Below are 27,390 nucleotides of genomic sequence, written 5' to 3'. Positions count from 1 at the left end.
CACCATTCTTTAGCCCACTCTGCCACCCCAGTTCAGACATGGCCATATGCAAATCAGTCTGACCCTGTGCCTCATGGGAACAGTCCAGCCCGAACTGCCAAGCCATGTCTTCCCTGGACCGGAAACAAGCTTCCTAGGACCGGTTTCTGGCATTTCAGCCGTCTTCAGCCAGGCTTGCTTGAATCCAGTGGCAAAGTGAGCAAGGGACTCACGTCTGAGCATACCCTGCCAACTTATGGCGAACAAAGCAAAAACCAAAGGAAATGATGGACGGAGTGTTGAACATTGCAAGCACTCACCCCCAGTCAACTGATCTGGGTTTAATCCATCACCATTCTTTAGCCCACTCTGCCACCCCTGTTCAGGTGCCTCACATCAGGCATCATAACAATGTCTATAGCAGTGAAATGGGCAGTCTCCTGCACCCCACTGGTATGGATAGTAGCAACTGTCTTGCCCTGCAGTACACCAGAGCCCTGAATACCACATTAGCGGTGGGTCTGGAGTGACATTTAGGGCCTTCCACAGAACACGTAGCCTAATTTTAAGCTGGTCTTGTTCAAGGCTGCAGACATATTTGAACTGTCATTGACTGTGGAGAAGAACCTTCCTAACATTCTCAGTGATTTTTCAGTATGCTTCTTCAGACATGAAACCATTGATCTTTCAAGTTAGGCTATTTTTACTCCAGTGAGCCCTTCTGCTATTTCTTACTATGCAGGGACCAAATTTTCATGATGACTCTTCCCTCCCCTGGGCACTTATGGTTCAGGCTTCCTCTTCTTCAAGCATAACCCTGACTATTTCCCTTGTACTCTTCCAGATAGTGAGTTAAAAAGACTGTGGGAATTAAGTCTTCTCTTTAGGGAGCTTCCCCTTAGCTCCATGAACACAGCTTGTTTTCTGATCTGTTATTACCACTCATTGAGGGAGATGGTGAAAATGGTCATTCTGAACAATCCTGACCACTTTTGTGACTGGTTTTGGAAGTTGTGTGCAGCACAGGAAGCTGTGAAACAAATCTTCCACTTTGGTGTGGACACAATAGACTCTGGCTCAGTGCGTGGACTCGCCTGTACATCTCCCGCTATTCTTGCATATGCCCCATTCGGTTTTCGGACTGTGTTCAAGAGAATCTTATGGACATGCACTTTGACCGTTTTTCTTTTCATCAAGACAACCAGTTCATCTCCGCAGTACGGACCAAGGGATGATGTTGGGATTGCCTTCTCCTGCACACTATTACTACCAACATAGCCACAATTTCAGCAGAGGCTAAACACATTTAGCCTGTATTGGACAGGGAGGGAGGTGTTCGACCTTTTGAGACACTAGTAGTTCATCACAAAATACAGTTAGGTTCTTCAGATTGTGAGGCAAGGCTATGTTCTCCCATCCAGGACTTGCCCCCTCTGATTCCCCCCCCCCCCCGCATTCCATCTATCACCTCAAATTACCATGTTCGCATTTTGCAGCAGGAGGATATAACTCTATTTAGCAAAGGTGCCATGATGTTGGTTCCAGAAATCGAAATAGGGCAGGGATGCTATTATTATTTTGTTATTCCCAAGAAAGGTAGTGATCTCTTACCATTTATATTAACGTCTGCGCCTTAAGTCATCAGAAAAGGTAATGGTGTGGTTGTGGCAAATCTTTGTAGATTGGAGAGCTCTGTACTCTCATAAGTCGATGACTGGCTGCTGAAGACTGGCTTGTCTAAGCTAGTGTTGGGCCACCTGCAGTCCATGAGCTTCTTATCCCTTGACGTTGGGTTTTCCGCCAACCTCATAGAGTCTCGCCTCAGCCTTTCCAGCATCACCTCGCCAGCGAGTTTTGGACATTTTGTCTGTGATCCTGATATTTTGGGGGAGAGCTCTTATTCGGTCACTGATGGCTGTGCATCTTGTGGGCCTGTTCCCCTCCTGCATCTTGTTGGTGCCTCGCGCTCAGTTGCACTTGCATACACTAGTGGTTCTTGTGCCTGGGAGAGCTCCTGGACAACATTTGGAAAACCAAGGGGACCTTAAGACATGCATTTGTGGCTGTTGATGGATCACTTAAGATGCAGGAGACCTTGCTGTTCTCCACCGGTGTTGGCCATGGTGGTGCCTGATGCATCCTTCCTTGGTTAGCATGGTCACCTCAGTGTGCTGCAGAGCGAGACCTCTGGTTTTCCACAGAACAGCAAGCTTCTTTTAATGGACTCCAGGTTCAAACGATCCACCTTGTCCTCAAATAGTTCCTACCTTCCATCAGTTGGTGGTGATCCTGATAGGCAACACGATTGCAAACAGGGTGGTGTGGGCTCCCGCTGTATCTGGAGGCACTGAGGCTATCGACTTGGGCTCAGACTTACGATCTCTCTGGTAGTGAACCATCTGGCAGTCTCTGAATATGCGGGCTGATTATCTTAGTCATGGTAATCTTGCTGATCATAAGTGGTGGTTTCATCTGGAGTTAATTGAATATGTCTTTGTCCTCTTAAACAGTCATCTGGTGAACCTTCTAAACTGTCAAGACAACAGGGGCTGCCTGCAGTTTCTGTTGCAGAGATCCCTGGGAGATGCATTCTTCTTGAGATGAGACTTCATCATTGTTACATGTGTCTTCCCACCACTCTGATTGCTCTGGTTCTCAGGAAGTTTGGTTAAGACCAGGCGTAGGTGATCTTGATCGTGCTGGACTGGCAGCAGAAGGTGTTTTGTTCAGATCTGCTTCACCTGTCAGTGTGTCTCCTTTTGCACTACTGCTCACAGTGGATCTCCTCTCGCAATGGGTTCTGCATCTGAACCGTCAGAGACTCCACCTTCATACCTGGAGAATGATCTACTTGCCGAGGTGGTCAGCATTGTTTTTTCAGTTTGTCACCTTTCTAATAAGTCTGTTTGTTTTGGACACTGGTCCATTATCGTTACTTTGTGCTTTGAGGAGGAAGTTGATCTCCTAAAGGTGCAGTTTTCTGATGTATTACTATTTTCTCTATTTCTTGCCTGCAAAGCTTTGCTTTGGGTGCCGTTAAAGATGATCAGCTCTTTCAGGATTTCTTTGTTTGCCTGATCAGCCATCGCTGTATAATTTCCTTGTAGGTGTTTACTTTCTGAAGGGATTGATCCTTTTGTTTTTTGTTGTGTCTCAGTGGGACATTAATTTGGTGTTTTCCTTCCAGATGTGTTCATCCTTTGAACCCATGCGCAATTGTCGATTGCAGTTTCTGACTCTAAGAATATTTTAGCAAGCTGCATGTATTTGCTATTCAGCCTCCCTTCGGTGTATTTTTTTCAGAACAGCAGACCCTTGCAACCTAGTCTTCCTTCCTAAAGTGGTCACTTCATTTCACGTGGCCAATTGATCACCTTGCCAAAATCCTACTCTCCATCTGATCCGACCAAGGAGAAGGAGAGGCTGCATCATGTGAACCCTCATAGGGCTTAGAACTTTTATATTGACTGGACCCCTGAGTTTCAAGACGAAGAGCAACTTTTCCTGGGTTACACTGGCTTTAAGAAGGGTAAGGCGATTCAGAAGCAGGCAGTTTCCCACTGTCTTGTCCTTTGTATCAGGACCTGCTATGCCTTTGCCAAGGAGGAGGCCTTGAAGGCACCAGGGCAAAGGCCACTTCATCACTGTTCTGTGTCATTCCTGTCTTAGATATTTGGTGTGCTGTGACAGGGGCTTTGGTCCACACTCAGCAGGCATTACTATCTCAACTGTTGTTGGACATGGCTCCCTTAGGGGGATTTCCCCAAAACTTTTTTTGCCTTTATCCTCCTAGTTTTTGACACACTCTTCTCTCTTTTCCCTGACCATAGAACTCTGGGCTCTTTCCCACTGTACTACAGTGGGAAAGTGTGCACGCTCGTCCTACACATGCCAGGACAGGGTACTGATTGGTTTAGGTGTCGTACCTGTAAGGGCCCGGTGAAAGGGTACACCACATACCCCAGGAGGGGGCGACACGGGCTAATGGGGGGACGCAGCACTGATGGTGCCGCCCCCCCCAAAAGAGCCTATCAAAAATGTCTCATGCACAGGTTGGCATAGATCTCTCTGTGGCCAACCCTTAGGATGCTGTTCCCTACCACCACACCGGGGAAGGTGAGGGGCAGGGTAGGCACATCTGCATGTGCATTGCCCGAGTTGGGACAAACCCCCTTGTGGGTTGTCCCTAACTAGGGGGTTGGCTCTTTCCATGGGGAAAACCTCCAGGCTGCAGCCTCATTATGGCTGTAGGACCTTTCCCACTGTCAAGGCAGCATGAAAGTGCATGTGCCCTTCCTACACATGTTAGGAAGGGTGCGTATCCCAGGCTTCTAAACATAGGTCAGGTCTGCCAGTGTGTCTGTGTGCACGCACTCGCTCCTAGGGTGGTGGTAACCCGGTGCCCAATAAGCCATTGCGGGCCGATGTGTGCACTGTCACATGTGATGTTGTAGAACCTGTGTCCAGCCTGTCATTGCAGACTGGAGGGGCTGTATTTGCACTGATGGTGCCCCGGTTTTGTGGGCAGCCTGCCATTGCAGGCTGGGGTGCACGGTGGCACCAATGGTATGCCAAACATATGTGCAGCTTATGTGCCCATTGGTACCGATGGTGCTTTCTACATGCGTGGCCAGCCTGCCATTGCAGGCTGGTGTGCGTTTAGCCCCGTATTTCTTAACGGGGAGAGGATGTAGCCTTACGGCTAGAGCGATCGACGTCGAAGCTGGGGATCCGGGTTCGAGTCTCGCCAACGACGCTCAACATCCTGTGATTCTGGGTCAATCACTTAATCTCCCCATGCCTAACAAAAATGAATGTGTCCTCATGTAATTAAACTGGTGCTATGTAAAGCGCTCTGATACCCGATATCTTCGGGTCTAGTTCCTGCTATATAAAAAAAGAAAACATGGGTCAAGCCTGCCATTGCAGGCTGGGGTTTGCTTTGCACCGCTGGTGCCTCTGCGTATGTGATTAGTCTGCCATTGCAGACATGTGTGCGTGTTGCACCACTGGTATTTCCGAATACATGTCAACCTCCCATTGCAGACTGGAATGTGTGTTGCACTGCTGGCTGCGATAGCAGACGTGGGTGTGTATTGCACCGCTAGTATTTCTAACTATGCGGCCAGCCTGCCAGTGCAGACTGGTATGCATGCTGCCCCAATTGTGTTCCTAAACCGGTTACCAACTTGCCATTGTGGACTGGTTGGTGCACTGGCACCAATGGTGTCTCCGAATAGGTGTCCAGCCTGCCACTGCAGACTGGTACATTGGTCTGCAACAATGGATTGCTGTGGCACAGCTTTATCATGTTTCCTATTATTTGATTTGCTGTGATAACCCCTTTCCAGTAGTGAAGGTGGCTTTGTCATGATTCGTGCAGAAATGCCACTACTAGAACATAGCGGTACAAAAGGGGGTGGTGATGGACGGAGCATCAGAACCAATCAAACACTCACACCCAGTCAACAGATCTGGGTTTGATCCATCACCGTTATTTAGCCCACTCTGCCACCCCAGTTCAGACATGGCCATATGCAAATCAGTCTGACCCTGTGCCTCATGGGAACAGTCCAGCCCGAACTGCCAAGCCATGCCTTCCCCGGACCGCAAACAAGCTTCCTGGGACCGGTTTCTGGCATTTCAGCCGTCTTCAGCCAGGCTTGCTTGAATCCAGTGGCAAAGTGAGCAAGGGACTCACGTCTGAGCATACCCTGCCAACTTATGGCGAACAAAGCGGTACAAAAGGGGGTGGTGATGGACGGAGCATCAGAACCAATCAAACACTCACCCCGTCCATCACCACCCCCTTTTGTACCACTACTAGAACATGGGCATTTCTCTGCTCTAACACTCTTTTGTGTGCCTTTGTGCCAGCTCCAGTTCACACTGCAGGTTAGGGGTTATAGCATTCCCCAGCGACAGCTATAAAACACTGGGCATGCAACTGGAACAACAGACCTCTGCCATTTGCAGGCCTAGATGGAGAGATTGGAGAAAAAGGTTTTGACTCTTGGCGTCTTGAGCCAGATCATGGCCCCACTAAACATTAGGATCTGCATTCCACGGCCTCATGACAGACAGGACTGAAATTTAGGGGAGACAGCTGTGGTTCAAAGGGAGACCCTTTGATCCAGCCCGTCTTCAAAGGCACACTCTAGTATAACTACTGGTGCCACACTTGACCAAAGGGTGAGATACGCTTGTGGGGACCTGACTACGCTGTGCACATTGCCAGAGGACTGTTGTCCACAAGGAGGATTACTGCCATTGAAAGGGACCGCGTACCCTTCCTGATGGTGGCTTGCCTGGGCCAACTACCTGCTGCTGTGTGGCACCCTGAAGTGTGCTCACCAAGGGCCTGTTGCGCTTGCCCCCTATTCTTTTGGCGATCTCCGGGACATCAAAGATCTCCTACAAGGGACCCACACCATATACCGGTGACACCTGGCGAGCTGTGCCCTTTCAAGTGCCCACATCGTCTGCTGGATTCCAACTGGTAAAACCAAAGCGGATGATGGACGGAGTGTTGAACATTGCAAGCACTCACCCCCAGTTAACTGATCCGGGTTTAATCCATCATCATTCTTTAGCTCACTCCGCCACCCCAGTTCAGACATGGACATATGCAAATCAGTCTGACTCTGTGCCTCATGGGAGCAGTCCAGCCCGAACTGCAAAGCCATGTCTTCCCTGGACCGGAAACAAGCATCCTGGAACCGGATTCTGGCTAATCGGCCGTCATCAGCCAGGCTAGCTTGAATCCAGTGGCAAAGTGAGCAAGGGACCCACGTCTGGGCATACCCTGCCAACTTAGGGCGAACAAAGCAAAATCAAAGGGGATGATGGACGGAGTGTTGAACATTGCAAGCATCACCCCCAGTCAACTGATCTGGGTTTAATCCATCATCCTTCTTTAGGTCACTCCGCCACCCCAGTTCAGACATGGCCATATGCAAATCAGTCTGACCCTGTGCCTCATGGGAACAGGGTCAAGAGTGATTTGCATATGGCTGTTTCCAAACTGGAATGGCATGGTGAGCAAAGAAACGATGGATTTAGGCCCAGATCTTTGTACTGGGGTGAATGTATGACATTGTTCTGCATTCTGTCCATAAATTGTTCTTTTTGCATTTGTCACCCTGAGTGGGACGGGTATGCCCAGACGTGGGTCCCGTGCTCTCCATGCCACTGGAGTCCATCTATCCTGGCTGATGAGGGCTGAAAGCCCAAAATCGCTCCTAGGATGCTTGTTTCCAGTCCAGGGAGGACCTGGCCTGGCAGTTCGGGCTGGACTGTTCCCATTGGGCGCAGGGTCAAGACTGAGTTGCATATGGCTGGGTCCAAACTGGAATGGCATGGTGAGCAAAAAAACGATGGATATAGGCCCAGATCTCTGTACTGGGGTGAATGTATGACATTGTTCTGCATTCTGGCCATCAATTGTTCTTTTTGCATTTGGATTCCAACTGGTAGCACAGTGTGAGCTTGGAACTAAGTATTGTGTCTGGAGATTAAAGAGCTGAGGAATCTGCAGGTAGCTAGAGTATCCACCAAAAACATTGTTACTAAAGGTAAGTAACATTATTTCCTTGTATGGGTTAAAATAAAGAAGTTAGATACGCACACGAGAAAAGTTCAAGCAATCATTTGTGGCTTGTTTTCACCTTAGGTGAAAAATGTCAGGCTTGTTTCTCTGTACCTGCTTACGACGAGGGTACATATACTTTTTTGTGACGTGAACAGCCTAAGGAATTGTGTGGGGTAATTGCACATGAAAGACAGTCATTCCTTAATGTAGATTAATTTTACTTGAAAGTGTTATGCAGAGTCTTTTACGCCCATCTGCCAATAGAACTTTGGGGATGGGGAAAACATGCTTTTGGTGTATACTCAATATCTTCCTTTTCAAATGATAGCACCTATGTGACAGTTTGTCCATTAAAACCTGGAATTATATGTTGGGTAATAATAAGATACATCCAGAATGGATAAACTCTTTTTAGCTTGATGCACAATCCTTTTTGTGTGCCCTTTTTGTGGTCTCTGAACTCCTGCAAGGCAGTTGTTTTTTGTTTTGTTTTCCTCTTCATTGACTCAAGTGCTTTAGATCCTATATGTTCTATTCAGTGTTGTCTGCATCTGCATGGAGTGGAGAGAGTGGATTGCTGTGTAGATTCATATAATTATTGATATGATTGAGGTTTAAATTATTTTTTTTAATTGGTTTAGATCTATAACTTGTCCCAGAATATTCAAGAGGATGATCTGCAGCAGCTACAGGTAAGGAGCCTCAGGAACCTGTTCCCAGTATCTCTAAGAACTGTGCACTTCTTGTGAATCTGCTTCTCTCGGCTCCTTGTCCTTGTTCCTTACCCATATGATGTTATGACTGTGCACTTACGCCTTTTATGGTCTGTAGCTTTCGACAATTTTTTTTTCCTCAGCACAGTGTATGTTCATACTAACCTGTGTGCCACTACCTAGCTCATCTTTGGGTTTTTTTTTCTTTTTTTTTTTTTTTTTACTGCGTTCTGTACCCTACATTGCTTTTCTTCAGTCTCCTGTTCTACTATACCTCCTGGCTTGTATTCCTTAATTTCCTCCCAGTTTTCAAATCTTTTGTTCTGTTCTATGTTCCAGTCTTGCACAGTATGTATTTTTTGTCATCTTTCACGTTGTCTTTCAGTTGGATTTTTACCCTATTTGCCCCAAAGTGCCCGCATCTCTCTTGTTTTGTACCCTTGCTTCAACTGATATTTCTGGTTGCAGATTCCTCATCTTGTGAATCCCCTCACTCTCCAGCCTGGATATGGAAACTGTTGCTGTAGTTCTTACATGTCGGCAGGTAGTACCATCGGCCTCCATCACTGCTCCATCCTGCCTTCGGACATGACAACATAGAGATTCCTAAAGATATATTCCTTTGCCCTCACGTCAATCTTTTCCCATACCGGAACACATAAATCCAGAGTCCTGCTGTTATCGATTTAATTTTTTCACCAAATTCTCAAATTCGTAAACTTTGGCAGTGCAGGGATGTCGCCCCCAAAGATGACCGATTTCAAGCCATGGATTTCCTCTTGGAATCCGATTTTGGCGGCGGACCCACATAATAACTAATTATGGTGCCTCTACCCCAAACGCGACTCCACGGCATGTTAGAAGTGTATCTTGATGCACGCAAAGGCCATCAGGGACAGAGGGGCCAAGCTATATGTCGTGGAACACAAGAAACAAGCCTAGCTTTATTTTCTCTGCTTATCCAGTTTTTCTAAAGTGAAACTGAAAGGCAAGGACAAGTTGGGGAAGAAACACATGAAGTGTTACTAGACCTCATCAAAGCTAAGTTGCTCGTGGGATGGGGGAGATCACACAGTGGCTAGTCATGTCACCCTACTCTTTCAATGTCTGACTGAACCAATGCTGAATTTGTAGCTGATGCACCCAGAGTTCCATTGGCCATTATCGACCTAGCATCAAGTTACCGCCTTGAATTATGCCAAGCTGCAGATTTTCAAGTATATTCCTTCTGTTACTGCTGTACTTCCTGGCCAAATGAATCTGTCCCTGCCTACAGTCAGGCTTGTGTTGGCTGGACCTTCCCTGGTACAGTCTGCCCCTTGATGAAGCAAGCCCACCTCTTTTAAATTGCCAATTCGTGCCTCCACCAGTCTGCCACAGGCCTCTCCACCTGGGCCTACATCTACACCTGCTATGATTCTAATTACTTTGAATCTGTCACTGGTTCTGGCCTTGGATACGCAGCCATCTTCAGCCAAAGCCTGACCTGTTTAGATACACAATTACCAAAAGAAATGCTCTAACTGAAGAGGACTCTCCTCTAATTTGGCTGCATTACTTTAGGAAGTTGCAGGATAATTTTGGGTTGAATTCAGATGCGGTTCGAGGCCTCCAACATGTCCTACAAGAATACGCAAATGCCTGTGGCTTGGTTTCCTCTCAGAATCCACCCTGGATTTGTTTATATGGTCTTTTACAGAGAGGAGTGCCTCCTTTGTTGTGGTTGTTTGCTAGACGTTGGATGTCTTGAACTAACATGAACTTTCTATCAATGTCAATTGATCTGATTACTGAATCTAAGAAGAATAAATTTAGAAAGCTGCTAAAAACTGGGCTATTTCCCAGCCAAGTCAGTCCAGTATAGTTGAGACATCCAAGGTGCAGGTCACTACTCGTTCAGCGCTGGGAAGTCTTAGGGTAGCTATGCGCATTATACACCAACATAACATGACTACTGCTCAAGGAAGAGACTAAGGCTAACCTCCTCACAGCAATTTTTGAACCTGGGCTGTCAACTTCTGAGCTCTTGTTGCTTTTGAGCAGTGCCCTGACTGACTCCTTTCTGGCAGCTTGGCCATTCAAGTTTCAGCTCTGCCTCTGTGCTGCCCCATTGCAATTCCTCCAAGGCCAACTCTTAATGATACAAAATGTTTGACACAACATCCAACTTCAGAAAGACTTGTAGTGCATGCTTCTGCGAGTAAAATTGTTTTGCTTCCACTCCTTCTGACAGGGAGTGATAACTAATTGAGGCTAATTGACAAAGGTTTTTTTCTGCCAGTTTGGCATTTGGCTCTCTGAATGCAGTTTGCCTTCTGGGCCTTTATACTCCCTTTGGGACATGGCTTGCGCGGACATTTCTAAAGCCAACACTTAGACAATGGTCTGGATGCCTCAAAGTATGGTTTACTCTCTAGACAGGACACTATGGATTTTATTACCCGTGGTGTAGGCGTCCTCAATAGATGGTATGCCTAGATGCGGTCCCCTGGATTCTAAAGGGGCATTCAGGCCTCCTTGATGGACCTGCCCTTTGATGGATCTCTGCTCTTTTGTGAGATGGTTGATGCAGCCTTAGTAAAAATGTAAGGGGAGCAAGGCTATGGCTGCATATTGGAGTTACTTTCCCCTGCTTAGCAGCTCCATCAGCAGTACAAGAAGCTCAGAGGATACTCAAAGGGTCTCTTAAATCACCAGTGACTACCCTTGCAAGCCACAGAGCAATCCATGCAGATTTTTAGTGGTGGCAGGGGTAGGGGCAATGCCAAAGGTTGTGGTCAGCATAAGTAGCAGCACTCTTTGTCCTCTTTTTCACTCGGCACTGCTCCTCGAGATCGATAATTTACCTTCGGACCTCCTCTTGAGATCAGTGGATTCAGACTATAGGATTGCCTGCTTATTGATATTCCAAGGTGTTCTCTAAATTATCCATGTTGGTTATGCCCTTCCTTTTCTGGTTGGTCCTCTTCACTTCCTTCCTGTTTCATCTATGATTTTGGCAGATTACACCAGTATCTTGTCAAAAGAGGCGATTATACTCGCCAAAAGGGTAATAGAATTGGTAGTGGAGTTTGAGAGAGAAGTAGGATGTTACACTTTCTCCTTCCTGATCCCCCAAAAGGACTGCGGCCGTAGACCAATTTAAGGTCTCCTCAGAAAACAGAAGTTACAAATGTTGGCACTTGCTCAGGTTGGGCTGGTCTTGGACTCCAGGCACTGGATTGTGTGCCAGAACCTCCAGGGTACTTACTTGCATGCGCTGGCCCTGCAGTCCCTCTTGTGGCATCTCTGCTCTGTAGTGGGGTCGGGCCACTACCAAATTACCATCCTGCTCTCTGATATTGGGAAGCCATCTGGACGAGATGAAGGAAAGAGGTCCCTGCTGTCAAATGGAGCCTTACTGTCATATAAATATTCTGAATTTGTAAGCCATTTGGCTCACCTTAAAGGCCTTTATACCTTATTTCAAGGGCAAGATGGTTGAAGTGCTGACAGACAACATGGAAAAAGCAGCGTAGAGTGGTGAATCTTTTCCTCTGTTTGGATGCTTACAGTCTTTGGCGATGGCTAGCACTTAATGAGATTTCTGTCGATCACCTGGCAGCATCACTCAAAATTTGGGCCAGACAAACTTGACGGTATTATACTGCTGACCACCAGTGGAATCTATTTCTGGAGAGCACACTCAGCATGCTTGTCCTGTAAATCTGTTTGCAAAAGTATATAAAAAAGTGATGGATTACATGCTTGAATTGTTTTCAACCACTGGAAATTACTTGGGCCGCATCCCAGCCCATTGTTATTTTGCACACCATGCCACTTAAGGGTGGACCCAGCTATATGCAAATCAGTCTTGACTCTGCTCTATTGGGAACAGTCTAGCCTAGTTAGGGCTCCTCAAGCAGGTATAGCTTGGTCTCAGTGGCACAATGTGCACGGGACCCACGTCTGGGCATACCTGTTCCATTTAGGGTGACACACTGGGTTGCTTGTGTTTCGGTTTAGAGAGGACCTGGCTTGGTAGTCCAGGCTGGATTGGTCCCTTTTGCGCTGGGTCAAAGCTGATTTGCATATGACTGGGTCTAATCTGAGGTGGCATGGTGAGCAAAAGAACGATGGGTTGGAATGCTATCCCCAGAGACTGCCAATGATTAGACTTTGTGCAAGCATCCTCCCATCACCTTTTATGTGTTTTGGAAATCTGTTTGCTACCTCTGAAAAACACTCAGTCTGGTCTTCAACGCTCAGTGTTTTTTCTTTGAGGGTACCTAAGAAACATGTTCTACCCTTGATGTGTCTCCAGGCTCCTGTAAAAGTTTCCACCTCTGCCAGTGACTTGTGGGTCCTAACGGATGAAGGGTGGCACTCGAGAACAGCCCCAGGCAGAGCTTGGAGGGTTTGATACTCGGAACTCCTACCACTGAACGTATGACCTGCACTTGGACTGCGTCTTCAGGAGGGTCTGCTACCCCAGCAGTTGTACAGAGTTACACTCAAATTTCCAGGGTCTACACCTCCAATCGCAGAGTCTGAGCAGAAGTACCTGAGAGGTTTCGATCTTCGACTGGAAATGTAATTTTGACTGCTAACCCGCTCCTCCAACAAGTCCGTATATTCCGGCTGATGATCTCAGTTTGTCACCTCATAAGCAGAGAAACAAGTCCACCCTGTACAAACAGAACTATGTGTTGTTTCTCTTGCTTTTGGCTTTCATGGCTTGTCTCTGAACACAGTTTAGGGTTTTTTATCAGTCCTATGAGCCTTTCTTTGTTTGCCTGATCAGCCTTATTCTAGTCACCTTTTATATGCATATGTTCAATCAATCAATCATGGCATTAGTAAAGAGGGTCTCAAGGCGCATTGGGGGGGGGGGGGGGGGGGGGGGGGAGCTGCTACTGTTCGAAGAGCCAGGTCTTGAGAAGTCTTCTGAAGGTCAGAAGGTCTTTGGTCTGCCGCAGGCGGATGGGGAAGAGTGTTCCATGTCTTGGCGGCGAAGTGGGAGAATGATCTTCCGCCGGCGGTCACTCTTCGGATGCGGGGGACGGTGGCGAGGGCGCGGTCTGCAGAGCGAAGCTGGCGGGTGGGGGTGTAGAGGCTGAGTCGGCTGTTGAGGTACGTTGGTCTGGTGTTGTAGATTGCCTTGTGTGCGTGGGTGAGGAGTTTGAAGGTTATCCTCTTGTTGACAGGCAGCCAGTGCAGGTCTCTCAGGTGGGGTGTGATGTGGCTGCGGCGAGGGACGTTGAGGATCAGGCGTGCGAAGGCGTTCTGGATGCGTTGAAGCTGTTTCAGGAGTTTGGCCGGGGCTCCTGTGTAGAGTGCGTTTCCGTAGTCCAGTCTACTGCTGACGAGGGCCTGGGTGACCGTCCTTCTTGTTTCGGTGGGGATCCACTTGAAGATCCTGCGAAGCATGCGGAGGGTGTTGAAGCAGGAGGAGGAGACGGCGTTGACCTGCTTCGTCATAGAGAGGGTAGAGTCGAGGATGACCCCTAGGTTGCGTGCGTGGGCCGCGGGTGTTGGGGGTGTTCCTAGTGCAGTCGGCCATGAGGAGTTATCCCAGGCCGAGGGGGTGGATCCGAGAATGAGGACCTCCGTCTTGTCCGAGTTCAGCTTCAGTTGGCTGTTCCTCATCCAGTCGGCGACAGCCTTCATTCCTTCGTGGAGGTTGGTTTTGGCAGTGTGGGGGTCCTTGGTGAGGGAGAGGATCAGCTGGGTGTCTTTGGCGTAGGAGATGATGTTGAGGTCGTGCCATCGTGCGATGTGGGCGAGTGGTGCCATGTAGACGTTGAACAACGTTGGGCTGAGGGATGAGCCTTGGGGTACGCCGCAGATGATCTTGGTGGCTTTGGAGCGGAAGGGGGGCAGGCGGACGCTCTGTGTTCTGCCGGAGAGGAAGGAGGAGGTCCAGTCCAGGGCCTTCTCTTGGATTCCGGCGTCGTAGAGGCGTGTCCGTAGTGTGCGGTGGCAGACCATGCCGAAGGCGGCTGACAGGTCCAGGACGATGAGGGCCGCGGTTTCTCCGTTATCTAGCAGGGTCCTGATGTCATCAGTGGCGGCGATGAGGGCAGTTTCGGTGCTGTGGTTGCTGCGGAACCTGGACTGGGACGGGTCCAGGATGCTCTTCTCCTCGAGGAAGCTGGTCAGTTGTTTGTTGACTGCCTTTTCGATGATCTTCACCGGTAACGGGAGCAGGGAGATGGGTCGGAGGTTCTTGAGGTCCTTGGGGTCCGCCTTGGGTTTCTTGAGTAAGGCGTTGATCTTTGCGTGCTTCCAGCTCTCCGGGAAGGTCGCTGTCTCGAAGGAGATGTTGATGGTTTTCCGAAGATGGAGTGCAATGGTGCTGCTGACTTTGTTGAAGATGTGGTGTGGGCAGGGGGTCTTCCGGAGAGGACGGTGTCATAATCTTGATGGTGTCGTTGATGTTGGTCCAGGCGATCAGGCGTTTGGTGCGGGTGGTGGTCGTGGGAGCAGGGGTCTCAGTGGTTGCCGGGTTGGTGACGGCGTTGAAGCTGTTGTGGATGTCTTGCGATGGAAGAAGGTGGCAAGCGAGTCGCACAGGTCTTGCGAAGGTGAGAAGTCGTTGGTGTTGGAGCTGGGGTTGGAGAGTTCCTTCACGATGTTGAAGAGCTCTTTGCTGTTGTGTTCGTTGTTGTCTAGGCGGTCTTTGAAGGAGGTCCTTTTGGTGCATCTAGTGAGGTGTTGGTGTCTGCGGGTGGCGTTCTTGTGGGCTGTGTAGCTTTCCGGTGTTCGTTCACGGATCCAGTTTTTTTTTCGAGTTTTTGGCAGTTTTGCTTGGAGGCCTGGAGGTCCTCGGTGAACCAGCTAGCTTTCTTGCTAGTGTAGGTGTTGGAGGGCTTCTTGAGTGAGGGCGTGTGTGCTGACGAGGTCGGTGATGGAGTTGCTGAACTGTGCTCATGGTCCGGGGGGGTCTGTAGATGAGGGTTCCTCTGAGGGTGGTGTTGGGATCGGTGTGGATCTGGAAGTGCAGGTGTTTGGCGGTGCTGAGAGTGTTGTCGGTGTTGGTTGAGACTTTGAGAGTGTTCCTGTGGACGATGGCGATTCCTCCTCCTCCTGCTCCATTGGTGCAGTCCCTGTGGGTGATCTTATAGCCTTCCGGAATGGCTATGGCAATGTCGGGTGCCGAGGAGGGGTTCAGCCAGGTCTCCGTCAGGAAGGCGACGTCTGGGGTGTTGGAGTCCAGTAGGTCCCAGAGTTCCACGGCGTGTTTGCGTGCGGAGTGGGTGTTGAGAAGAATGCATCTGAGGTGGTTGGGTTCTTTGGTAGGTGGGCCGGATGCTGGTGAAGCTGCAGTCCTGTCAGGAGAAGGGTCCTTGGGTGCGCTTCTGGGCGGCCAGGCAGCAGGTGCGTGATCGTCCGGCATTAAGTGCGTGGAGGGTGCTGGAGTCGTAGCAGAGGCGGGCGTTGTGGCGTTCGCTGGGCCAGGGATTGGTCCAGGCGCGGACGGGCTTGTCTTAGGCGCGCCACAGCGGCCGCCATATATGGGGAGGTGGGAGGGAGGAGCAGCTGGGAGGTGGGAGGTAGGGGCAGCGAATGGGCAGTCAGGGGGGCGGGCCACAGGGGACGCAGCGGCAGGAACGGGAGCGGTGAACGGCACGGAAGGCAAGGGCACATAATCACGTGGGGCACAGAAGGAAAACCGGGCACAGAATCACAGGGGTCACAGAAGGAAAAACGGGCACAGAATCACAAGGGCACAGAAGGAAAAATGGGCACATATCACGGGGGCAAAGAAGGAAAACGGGGCACAGAAGGAAAAATGGGCACAGAATCATGGGGGCACAGAAGGAAAAACGGGCACAGAATCACGGGGTAACGATGGGAACAGAAGGAGAGAAGTGTACAGGGGAAAATACAGGCACAGGGGGAAGACAGACAACAGCAGTCACAGACAGCAAAAAAGAAAACGATACGGGCAGTACAATGAACAATAGTACAGACCTAAGGCCTACAACTGGCCGCCAGGGATGAGGCGCAGGTGATAGCCTGCGGGTGGAGGAGGGCCTCAACTTTCCTCAGCAGCGGCAGCTGGGGCACGGACAGGACGCACAGGCGGTGCTGTGTAGAGGGGAAGCGACCTACCTAACAAGGTCGAGGTCAATATGTTCCTCTGGCCCCCTTCATTATGCCGCACTATAACCTTAGTTTGGTCCTAACCAGTCTGGTATGTGCTTCTTTTGAGTGTCTTGACAGCTGTGATCTGAGCATCTTGACATTTGAAACGGTTTCTCATTGCTATTACTTCGGCATACGGTGCAGGCGAGATGAAGGCCTTGTCAGTTGAGCCTTGGTAGCCTGTCTTATATTCCTGACAACTTAGTATTTAGGACTTGGGCATGCTTTCTCCTAAAGGAGTGCCACCTTCCCATGTGGGGTGGTCCATGTTCTGAGATTCCCTTTTTCTGCTGCAGCCATCTAAAGAGGAAGAGGCCCCATCGGTTGGACTGTCGATGTGTTTCAAGTTTCTACACTGATTGAACTAACAACTACCAGGCGGAGCATCAGCTGTTAGTTGGATTCACTTGTGCAAAGAATGGAAAGGTAGTTCATAAACAGAACCTACCCCTATGTTGACCTGTGTCTCAAACTATGGTGTGCCTTGGCAAGAAGAGAAACCTCCTGAAAGCTTTATGGCCCATTCCATCAGAGAAAACTCTGCGTCTACTTCTGGGTAAGTGCGTTCAGTTTTTAAACATATGGTAGGCATCTGTTAATCATTTCACCAGCCATTACCGCGTTGATTTACATGTCTGCAGAGAGGGCCACCTGTTCATGTCTATGAACTTCATGGTCTAGAGGCTGCTTCTCAGTCCTACCTCCTTGGAGTGGTCATTGCTACGATATCGAATTCCAAGGTGAGGAATCTGTGTTAGAAATATTCATGATAAGAATATGTTCATTACCTTTGGTACCGCTCTTTCTGGTGAATACTGCATCCATCCGCAGATGCCTCACAGACTGACCATCTCCGCGTTTTGTGGCATTTTCTGGAAATAATATAGTTTCAAGCTAGCTTCTGCAACCTGCCAGTGAAATTCAGTATCACCTATGCTTCATGTCCTTGGGCGTGAAACAGCCTGTTGATTTCACTGATGTCCATGCTCACGGGTGGAGCCTTTGGGCAGCTTTCTGTCCTCATGTCTGTAGACGTGATGGAGGCCACAGGCACTACCTGTTATAATCTTGGAGCTATTGTAAGAGCTTCCAGATGCAGTCTGGCATCTGGGCAAATTCACAAGGTGAGGAATCCTTGGTTAGAATCCGTATCCACTGAAAGAATGTTACCAAAGTTAAGTAACTTATCCGTTTTACCTTTCAATAGCTGTGAAACATTCCAGTAATCAAATAGTGATTAAATATATTGAGTGTTGCTTCTTTTGCACAATGTTTACCAACATGCTGTAAATCTTGAACATTGTCGTTCGCGCTCTACTCTGGCTTCCCTTGTCCCTTCTGTATTTGGCTATTGGGTCAGTGCTACACTGCCTGGTACAGGCTGTATTTCTAAATGTATTGCTTAGAGCTTGGTCTTTTTATCTAATATGATTTGTTGGTTTTCTGGATTTCTCTTTTTCAGCTCTTTACAGAATATGGGCGTTTGGCCATGGATGAGATTTTCCTGAAGCCTTTCCAGGTATAAGCTGTGTAATATTGATCGTAGTACATTGTCTGTTTCTGCTGCTTTCACTGTCCACATTCTATCTAGTTTTGTGTCTGCTCTCCTTTCTGAGCATTAGCATCTGGGCCCTTGTGAACGGCTTCTTGGTGTTGATGTTTGCTGTCTAACCTCGGATGAATTAACATCTAAGGCCATATATAACTGCATTCTCTAGGAAACATTAGCAACTGTGCTCCATCAGCGTTCTCCCTCTCTGAGATTACACAATAATGAGGCCCAGTGTATTTGTGTTCCCTTTTCTTTCAAACCATTATTACCTGAGCACTTCTGTAGCACCTTTACCCTTGGGCCGCTAAAATCTGGACCCTTTGTGACCCATCTCTTCACGGAACATTAGAGCTGGGTGTCTGTAAGCGTCCACTCGTCTATTCCATAAGGAACACAACTGTGTTCTTCGGCATCATGCAAAATTCTTTGGATTTTTATCCTAAGGCAGCCTACGCCTACAATTGTGGAGGATTCAGCATTATCTTTAGCATTTTAATAGATTCCTTATCACACTCATTCTGAAGGACTGAAACTACCAGATTCCATTGTGGTCACACAGTTGCCTAAAAGGCATTCAGTAGTACCCTCATCTTCATTAATCCTTCAGAGAAAAAGGCTGAATCTACCCTTAATGCCTTCAGTAAAAAAGGTCTGCCAGATGTCTGCTACATCTGTGACGGCAGCAAGCTCTTCTGGTATCATAGGAAGATCAGAAGGTTCTCTATTGAAAACCACCAGTATATAGAGCTTTCACGAAGGTGGTCAGTAAAAGGCTTTTATTCTCTAACCAAATGGTAAGTTTGACTTAAGATTTGTAAATTCTCGCTGCACGTGGATTTTGTCACGTGGTATCAATAAGAAAATTATCATCAATGAAACTGACATGTTTGAGGCAGGAAGCATAGTAAAAGCTTCAGAATGTTTTGTTTTCTATTTTTTTTTTTTACTGGCGATAATTTTATTTGGGCCGCAGGCAGACAAAAAATGTAGTTGTATGACATCCAATAAGCAAGCACTCAATGCAAAGCGATTCAGAGTAAAGGGGGTGGCTTATAAACTGCATGCTGATTTACCTGTTACTCCATTGCTTACTAGGTGTCCAGATTCATTACGCTAACAGCTAAGGTGTCAACAGGATCTCAGAACTTCTCAAGGGAAAGCTGCATAGTGAAGTCTGTAGTGCAGCTTTCAGTGGGCCTGGCACCCTACCAGCCAAATAATGCCCCAGGCTTCACCAATGGACTCTGAAATACAGCATTGCCTTAACCCTTTTGTTGCTAGGCCTTTTCCCACCCAGCGCTGAGCCCATTTTTGCTATTTGGGATAGTTCATGCTTAGGCCTCCATAACTCCACATAAGATATCCATACCAAATTTGTGTCCTGTTTTCCAGCTTCCTGGAGATTCCAAAGATATCCAGTGTTTGTGTATTCCCCTGGAGGAGACTATGAAACTGGCTCAAATATAGCTACATTTTGAGTTTTTGTGGGAAAATAGGAAGAAAGTGCTCTGTATAAAAGTGTCTGGTTATTTTTCATAAAAATGACATCCACGAATGGTTTGATGTGCTAAAGTCCGCATCTTTCCAGCTTTCAGGTAAATGCAGAGCTGGATCAAAAAACACTACCACTGTTGGCTCATTCTTCAAAAAGAGAGCCCATTTTTCCAATTTTGTGCTTTCAACCTACTTCCCGTTAATGGTGGAAAGCAGTGTGAAACCCATGGGTGATCCAGGACAGCTATATATTTCTGCAAAGTAGGCAACATTCCAAATTCAGAAAGAGGTCATATGTGTAGATACCTCATAGTCTTCTCAATGAAACTAACAGTTGAAATAAAGAAATATTGAATATGAGTAGGAGAAAACAGCCATGTGTGACAATGTTTTCATCTGTACCTTTTTGTAACTATGGCTGATTTACAAAAACAGTGTACCATTACATTCATTAGACCCTTTTGATTGTAAAGATATATAGGGTTTGTAGGTTCTCCAAGAACCTGCGGTACCTAGAACCAACAACTGATCTGCACTGTACAATGGTTTTTAATAGTGTAGCAAGTATAGACATGTTCATATGGTGAAATATGTAAAGTGAAAACTAGGTATCAAGGTAATCTGTGTTTCTGAAATGTGCACAAGATATGGAGTTTAGGACCAGTGGTTATTTGTATGTCTTGATTTTTTTGGGCACCCGTAAAAGCATATGATTGAGGGTATTTTTCAAAATTTCCTTTTCTTACACACTGGCATACATGTGGAAGGCACAAATGCAACAAAATATTATTGGTAATAGATATCCTGCTATTCTATGCTTCAAAATGTTACTTCACTTGTGCGGGTAGACCTAGTGCCTGCAACAGGAAACGGCCTAAAATTCAACATGGATACATCACATTTTTCCACTCAAAACTGAACTTATTTTTTTGCAAAGATGGGAGTAGCTGTGTATTTTGGGCCATAGCTCACCCAGCAACTAGGGAAACTTAGCAAACCTGTACATGTCTGAAAACTAGACACCTAGGGGAATCCAGGATGGGGTGACTTGTGTGACTCTCACCATGTTGTTTCACCCAGAATCCCTTTCTAACCTCAAACTTTGGCTGAAAAAACACTTTATCCTCCAATTTCTGTGATGGAAAGTTCTGGAATCTGTGGGGAGCCACAAACTTCCTTGCACCCAGCATTCCCCTAGGTCTTCTGATAAAAATGGTACATTACTTGCGTGGATAGGTCTAGTACCTACAACAGGAAAGTCCCCAAAATACAATGTGGCGACTTCGACATTTCCGGTCAGAAAAGTAATCTGATTTGGTAACGGCGTGTTTTTTGGCTTGGAATAGATAGCCACCCAGGGAAACCTGCCAAACCCAGAAATTTCTGAAAACTAGACACCCAGGGGAGTCTAGGGTAGTATGCCTTGCATAGATCCCACAAAGATTTCTTACCCACAATGCCCACAAACCTCAAACTTTGCATACTGTTGCACATTGTTCTTGCATTTCTGAGACTTAAACTTCCAGAACCAGCAGGAATCCACAACATTCCTACCATCCAGCGTTTTCCCACTTGTCCTTATAAAAATGCTACCTTACTTGTGTGGGTGGGCCTAGCGCATGTGACAAGCAAGCATCAAACCAAGGCCAATGGGAAACTCGCTCAGTGATTTTCATTGACCTTGGTTTGATTTGTGCTAGTGGGGGGGCACTAGGCCAAGTAACATTATAAAATTGTATTTATCCGTTACACTTACACATTAGAAGAAATAAAATTACCATTATCACTTACATGGTGGCATGGTACAAAATACGGAGTTCTCCTCAATTCCAACCATCCGTTCTCTCGTCATCATAATGCAAGTTCTCGTCTGTGCACACTATTTTCGTTCGTATTTCCTCTGCAGTGGCTCATTCCATAATATCTTTATCCCAAACTATTGTCTCTGGCCCCTGTGACCTGAGCTATCGGATGACTATTCTTCTCTGTGCCAGTACCAATCCCAATAAAACAAATTTGTATTGTATTTCATCCTATTTGGTGGTTTCGCTTCATTGTGCAAATCTTGTCGGACAGACTCGGCAATAGGCAAACTAGTACCTTTGCGTAATTCATTAACAGTCTGCCAGTAACTATGTAGCTCTTCACAGATCCACTTCCTGTTCATAAAATGGGCCCGTTCCTGCTCATACCAGGGGTAGTCAGATGCTCTGATTGGAAAAATTCTGACTTATTTTAAGGAAGTGTAATAAGTTTAGTGCAAGAAGTTAAAATTTGTGAACTGAAACGTAACATGGACAGACATATTTTATGATTATAATCTGAAATGACTATGTGGAGTGCTGGATCACAGTGATGTGTTTACAATTTGTAGGATCTCTGATCCTAAGGGGGGTTTAGGGGTATTTAACCTTCTGATCCTTGGCACCCAAAAAAGGTATATTTTTGACCTGATTTGATGATAAGTGCAATCATTCTCTGCCTTTTACCCCGTTTCTCTTGTGTATTGTTATTGAAACGTATCATTACTTGAGATTGTTTGTACGTGCTCACATGCCTGCTTCCACTTTGTGTCTGTTAGCGGTAGGGTAACATTACCATCCCATTTTTGATGGCCTGATTACTCTGGTTTCTGCCATTCAGCCTTCAGTGCCCTAGAAACAGAACCACTAGAATTATGCGATTGTGCATCCACAGCATTTTTCGCATTATTATACATTTTCTGTATTTGCCACGTTGTCCATAAACTGCAGATTTTAACAACAAAAAAATGTTTCTTGCTCAAACAGTTCAAAAGTTACTAAGAATGTAGCAACACGTGGTGTTGCACTGTGGAAAGCTCTTTGCAAAGATTGACTGGTCACCTTTCCTTACCTTATTACTATATTTGGGCGTTAAACGGGTACTAATGAGGTGCAAACTATTCCCAAACAGTGCTAACAAGAGTGAAACTTGAAAAATATTATCGGAAATTGTGCCGGGTTATGCCACGTGGTTTGCCTTTTTTGCCACATAGTTAAGTCAACCCTGCTGCATAATTTAGCTCTTGTGATTATGCAAAGCTCATTCAGGAGATGATAAAGGCAACATGGTAATAACACCATCTTTGCCAATGCAACACCGCCGACTATTGACAATGGGAGTTTGTTCCAAAACTGACTTGGCATAACTACTGCTCAGCACTGTTGTATTACAACCTCTCTAATTCAGCCATCAGCAAGGGCTTCAACGAGTGTGTTTTCCATAAATAAATCCGCATATCATCTGCGTACATAGAAACGACATGCGCTGCATGTTCAGTTTCTGTTCCCCAGCTGTACAATACTCTCCACTGTATTATTGCCAGCCGTTCTAGAGCTAGTGTGAACATGGGCAACAGGGGGCATTCGTGCCTGGTCCCTTATTCTACATTCCAGGCTGCTGACACCATGCCTCCCAATCTCATCCTGCCCGTAGGCAATGTGTACAACAAGCACACCCATTTTCTAGAAGTTGATCCAAGGCACATGTTTGACAACACCTTAAACGTGATCCTACTCCACAGTATCGAACGCCTTTTCTATGTCTAGGGCCACTTAGGTACCATTCAAAATCTATAGTTGCCATAGAATGGAGTGCATATATTAGCCTACGACTATTATGCACAGTACTCCTCTCAGAATTAAAGCCACACTAATCCTCATGTACTAGTGTGCCAACGACTTGCCAAAGTCTGTCAGACAGAACCTTAGCTAATAATTTGTCATTGATATTGATCATGGAGAATGGTCTATATATTCCCATTTGAGTGATGTCTCTATCTGGTTTAGGGACCATCACTATGAATGTTTCCCTCATCATTGCTGGCAGTTTATCCCCCTTTTGGCTTCTAGATACACTTCTATCATTTTTCGATTACCAGGTGTGCATAGCTTTTGTAGAATTCAGGGGATAGACCATTGAGGCCTGGTGTCTTATGTGGCATCTCCTTGAGTGACTTTGGTTGCTCCTCTTTTGTAAGCTGTCTATCCAAGCTCTCCCATTGTTCTTCAGAAGGCTGGGGGAGTGGGCATCCAGTCAGATACTCCTCCGTACCGTGATCCTATCCCCGTGGGTTCTTGTGTGTGTGCAAGATATTGGCTCCGGTAACCGTGTGCTGTCACGCTTTGTAAGGGAGAGTATCTGTGAGTCCCACCACCTTACGAATGCATTCACCCCTGACATCACATTTTAGTGCTTACCATTTAATGGTTCCAGTGTCAGATGCGCCCCAGTTCATTTCAAAATAACCTTTTAGGGCCCCCCTCCAATTCTTCCTGCAACACAGCGTTCTGTAGCGTCTCCGGTCATAGCCTCCATACTGGCACTGGTTGGAGTCTGCTTGGCGCACCCAAGTAATCAATGATCAGGGAGGAGTGGTCAGACCAAAACCTATAGTGGTACTGTGCTCCATCTATCCTGTGTTCTCTCACAGGATAGATGGAGTTTCTTTTGTTATCAGGAAGCGGTCTAGTCTACTACACGTGTTATGAGATTAGGAGTGCCATGAGTATTCTCCAAGTGGAGCTAACACCATACATCAACAGTCGAGTCCGTCCATCATCTCAATTAGACTTTGTGTCATGTTGCATTATTCATGAAACTGAGAGGGGGTGCTGATCTGTATCTCCATTCAACACGCAGTTAAAGTCCCCAACCCATATTATTGGTATTGTTACATATGGTACAAGTGGCTCCATAAGGCTCATGAAGGACTGTCTGTCATCTATGTTTAGAGCATACACATTAACAAAGCAGATCTCCTTTCAATCAAATAATATAGCAAAAGATTTACAAGGATCCCTTCGACATACGGATACCTTACAGGGAGATCACTCGTGGAGACAGCCCGTCTCCGCCAAATACCGCTGGCATCAGATGCGGTGGCCGACATTGGCCTGAAACACTCTGACGAAACGCTTAGGAATTTTGGAATTGACAGTTCTCAACCTGTTGGGAAGAGTAAGGAGTTTTTATCCTTTTACACACCAGAGACGATACTTCACATTTAGAAAATCTTTACATGATCAAGCCCTGAAGAGGTCTCGAGACGGGACGAAACGTGTTGGCTACGTCTTGAAGATTTAAAAAGAATAAAGGATTTGAAAATTTAAATATGTCTCCATTAAACTATTTGTGGCGAATTTTAATACTCAACTCGAATTTCTGGCTTTAGTGTGTGCTGATCATCCTGTTGTGAATGCATATACTAATATAGATCTAGCCTGTATTCCTGCCTCCATGCCTAAGTGCTGAAGGGGGGCCACAGGGGCTATCCAGTGGGGCAATCAGGTAGAGGAGTACATATGACCCCTCAATTTCCTGTGAAGCTTATCCGCCTCTGTGCCTATTAGGCGTGTTCCTGTAGAAATGCCAATTTATTTGTCTGCCTCCTAAAGTATGTAATCACTTTATATCACTTAACATGTTCATTGAAGCATCGCACATTGTAGGAGGTCATTAAAAAAGCCTCCCGTTAGTGCTTGCCATTAGACCATGTACATTGGAGGAAGAGAGGCCTCTGATCGACTATGCGATCAACGGCAAAAGCTAGCATCAACTATCTGCAGCAGTAGATTTATAGACAATTCAGTTAAAACGTATGTTGCAGCGAATATAGTTTGTTAATAACACCTATTTGACCCCTTCAGGAGTCCAGTAGAGAACAGAAATCCTCATGGGGACCTCATCTCTGTCATGGCGTTCTCAGATTTCTAAGTGCGATCCTCCTCACCATTGTTCACCAATAGCACTTCAGCGCTAAGTGTCTCAGTCACCAGGGTATCTTCCTCACCCACCGTAATCTGTGTGCGCTGGGTGGGCACATTCAGGTTCCCCGGCTCTATATTGGCGGCTATGCCTGTCAAATACCCCTGTCGCTCCGCAGCAGTTGTAGCATCCAGTCCTCCCTTTGTTCTGTCTCAGAGCTCCAGCCACTCCCATACATTCTCTGGTGTTGTGAAAAAGTAGTTTGATTGTAAACATCAGCATGTACTTCATCCCCATCGTTCCAAGATTTAGCTTGACAGAATCAAAGGATTTGTGCTGTTTCTGCACTCCGATGTAATCTAGGAAAATGCCAACTGGACGACCCTCACCTTGTTTGTCTCTAGTTTTTTGTGCATGTTGCAATATGACTTCTCTGTCTTTGTAATTTACAATTCTGGCTATAATTACTCTTATTTGGGGGCTGGGAAGGGGCGCCGAGGCCAGTGTTCTGTGTGTACGTTCCACAATAAACACCTCAAATAATCCTAAAGGGCATAGTGTGTCTGTGATCCAGCGTTCTGTGTATCCTTCTGGCATATTGCCTTCCACTCTCTCTGGGAAGCCAACAAAACCGAGGTTGTTTGTGCAAGATCTTTCCTCATTTTTAGGTCTCGCCTACGCAGTGCACATGCACCGCATCGGAGACCTTTAGCCGTCGTGCAGCTCTTTTTCCAAGCACATACTCGTGCTTGTGGCCGCATACAGCTTGCGGGAGTGTGCAGCGGTGCGCCACAAGCACAAGTGAGTACTTTGAAAAAGGGCAAACTGCTGCTTAGCGCGAGCAATCCCCCCCACCCCTTCCACTTGAGCGTGCACACATGCACCTTTGCCATGCTTTTTTAAAAAAAAATTCCTTTTAGAGCGCGCACCACTGTTCTGTTTGTAGATGCACTGTGTTTTCACAAATGCAGATCGTTGCCTTTCTCAATACCCGCCTCTCTTTGTCTTCCTTTTCCACTTCAAAGCTTCACAATCTCCCTTGGTGCCCGTCACCCCATAATTCCTTTATACCTCTGCCGCCAGATCTTCAGAGAAGGCAGCGCATAACCTGCTTCACTCCGATCCTTGTGATTTAACGGTTAAGTAGGGGTCAACCCATCCCCAATTTCATTAATTTAAATCTGCATGCATTGTTTATTAAAATCATTGCAATTTTATTTGTTCCAATCAATATTTTTAGTTCACACGTTAAAGACTCAGCAAGACTCGAACCCGATCCTTTCCCTCTTCTACTCCGCATCGTAAACATGAGGGTTGAGACACTCTGTTTCTTTTGGGGCTTCTAAAGTAATGCGAGCTCTGGGTCACCCCATAATCCCTTTATACCTCTGCGGCCAGATCTTCGGAGGAGGCAGCACATAACCTGCTTCACGCCGATCCTTGTGATTTCACAGTTTAGTAGGGGTCAGCCCCTCCCCATCACACTAGTGCATTACCGACAGCTGACACGGAGAGACAGCCACTCGCTCACATTTTCAAGAAAAAAAAAGTTACGTGATAATTCGAGCACACAAGCCGGCATTGTTCTTAAACCATCCCATGTTCGTTAGACGGCTGCATGGCAGTTAAGCAGAGGCTCAATTGCATTATGCGAACAAAATTGCAAACTGAACTATATATACTGAAAACCACATGCACCACTCCACCTTCAAAATAAGATCGACCTAAAAGCGTCTGCCGTGAAACCACCAGTACTCCAGGCGCTGTGACGACACACTCCAAACATGCAGCGCTGGTCTTATTGTGGCTTTTATGACCAGAGAGTGGGAGATTTTTCAGTGGAGTTGATGTGTTATCAGGCACACCTGACTCACATGAGTTCATTAGATTGTGCCCTTAAACTTTGCAGTGAGCATCGGGCCTTGTTATTTGTTTCATCTTTGATTCTTTAGTATTCCACCCCTATTCCGAAATTCACCACACGCCACTCAGCCATATCAGCAGAAACTATGTGTTCCTTCATTCTCTACCAATGTGTCTTTAGGGTGGGTCCACCCAAGCCCTGCCAGGCTTGAGAGGGAGGATCGTGTGACTAGCACTGGCACTTTGTAAAACATTCGATGGGTGCTGCGTTGTGACCTAGAAATGATGGGAACATGTCCTTCTGAAACAACACACTATCACTCTTCTAGGGCCCTTTAACA

At 46.8% G+C, this 27,390-nt stretch overlaps 1 protein-coding gene across 2 annotated transcripts in view; it reads left to right on the top strand.

Moving 5' to 3' along the window:
* The window catches only part of ATL3 (atlastin GTPase 3), a 230,404-nt gene that overhangs the window by 120,440 nt on the left and 82,574 nt on the right, over positions 1-27,390 (top strand). For both annotated transcript variants that reach the window (XM_085625910.1, XM_085625911.1), the window contains exons 5-6: positions 8,212-8,262; positions 17,876-17,932. In XM_085625910.1, the coding sequence (XP_085482036.1) occupies positions 8,212-8,262; positions 17,876-17,932 (108 nt within the window). The remainder of the gene's footprint in view (positions 1-8,211; positions 8,263-17,875; positions 17,933-27,390) is intronic.

The sequence above is a fragment of the Triturus cristatus genome, chromosome 9, assembly GCF_964204655.1.
Source record: "Triturus cristatus chromosome 9, aTriCri1.1, whole genome shotgun sequence".
NCBI classification, from domain to species: Eukaryota; Metazoa; Chordata; class Amphibia; order Caudata; family Salamandridae; genus Triturus; species Triturus cristatus.
The sequence above is the reverse complement of the archived record's forward strand: the minus strand, read 5'-3'. Positions and strand labels throughout refer to the sequence as shown.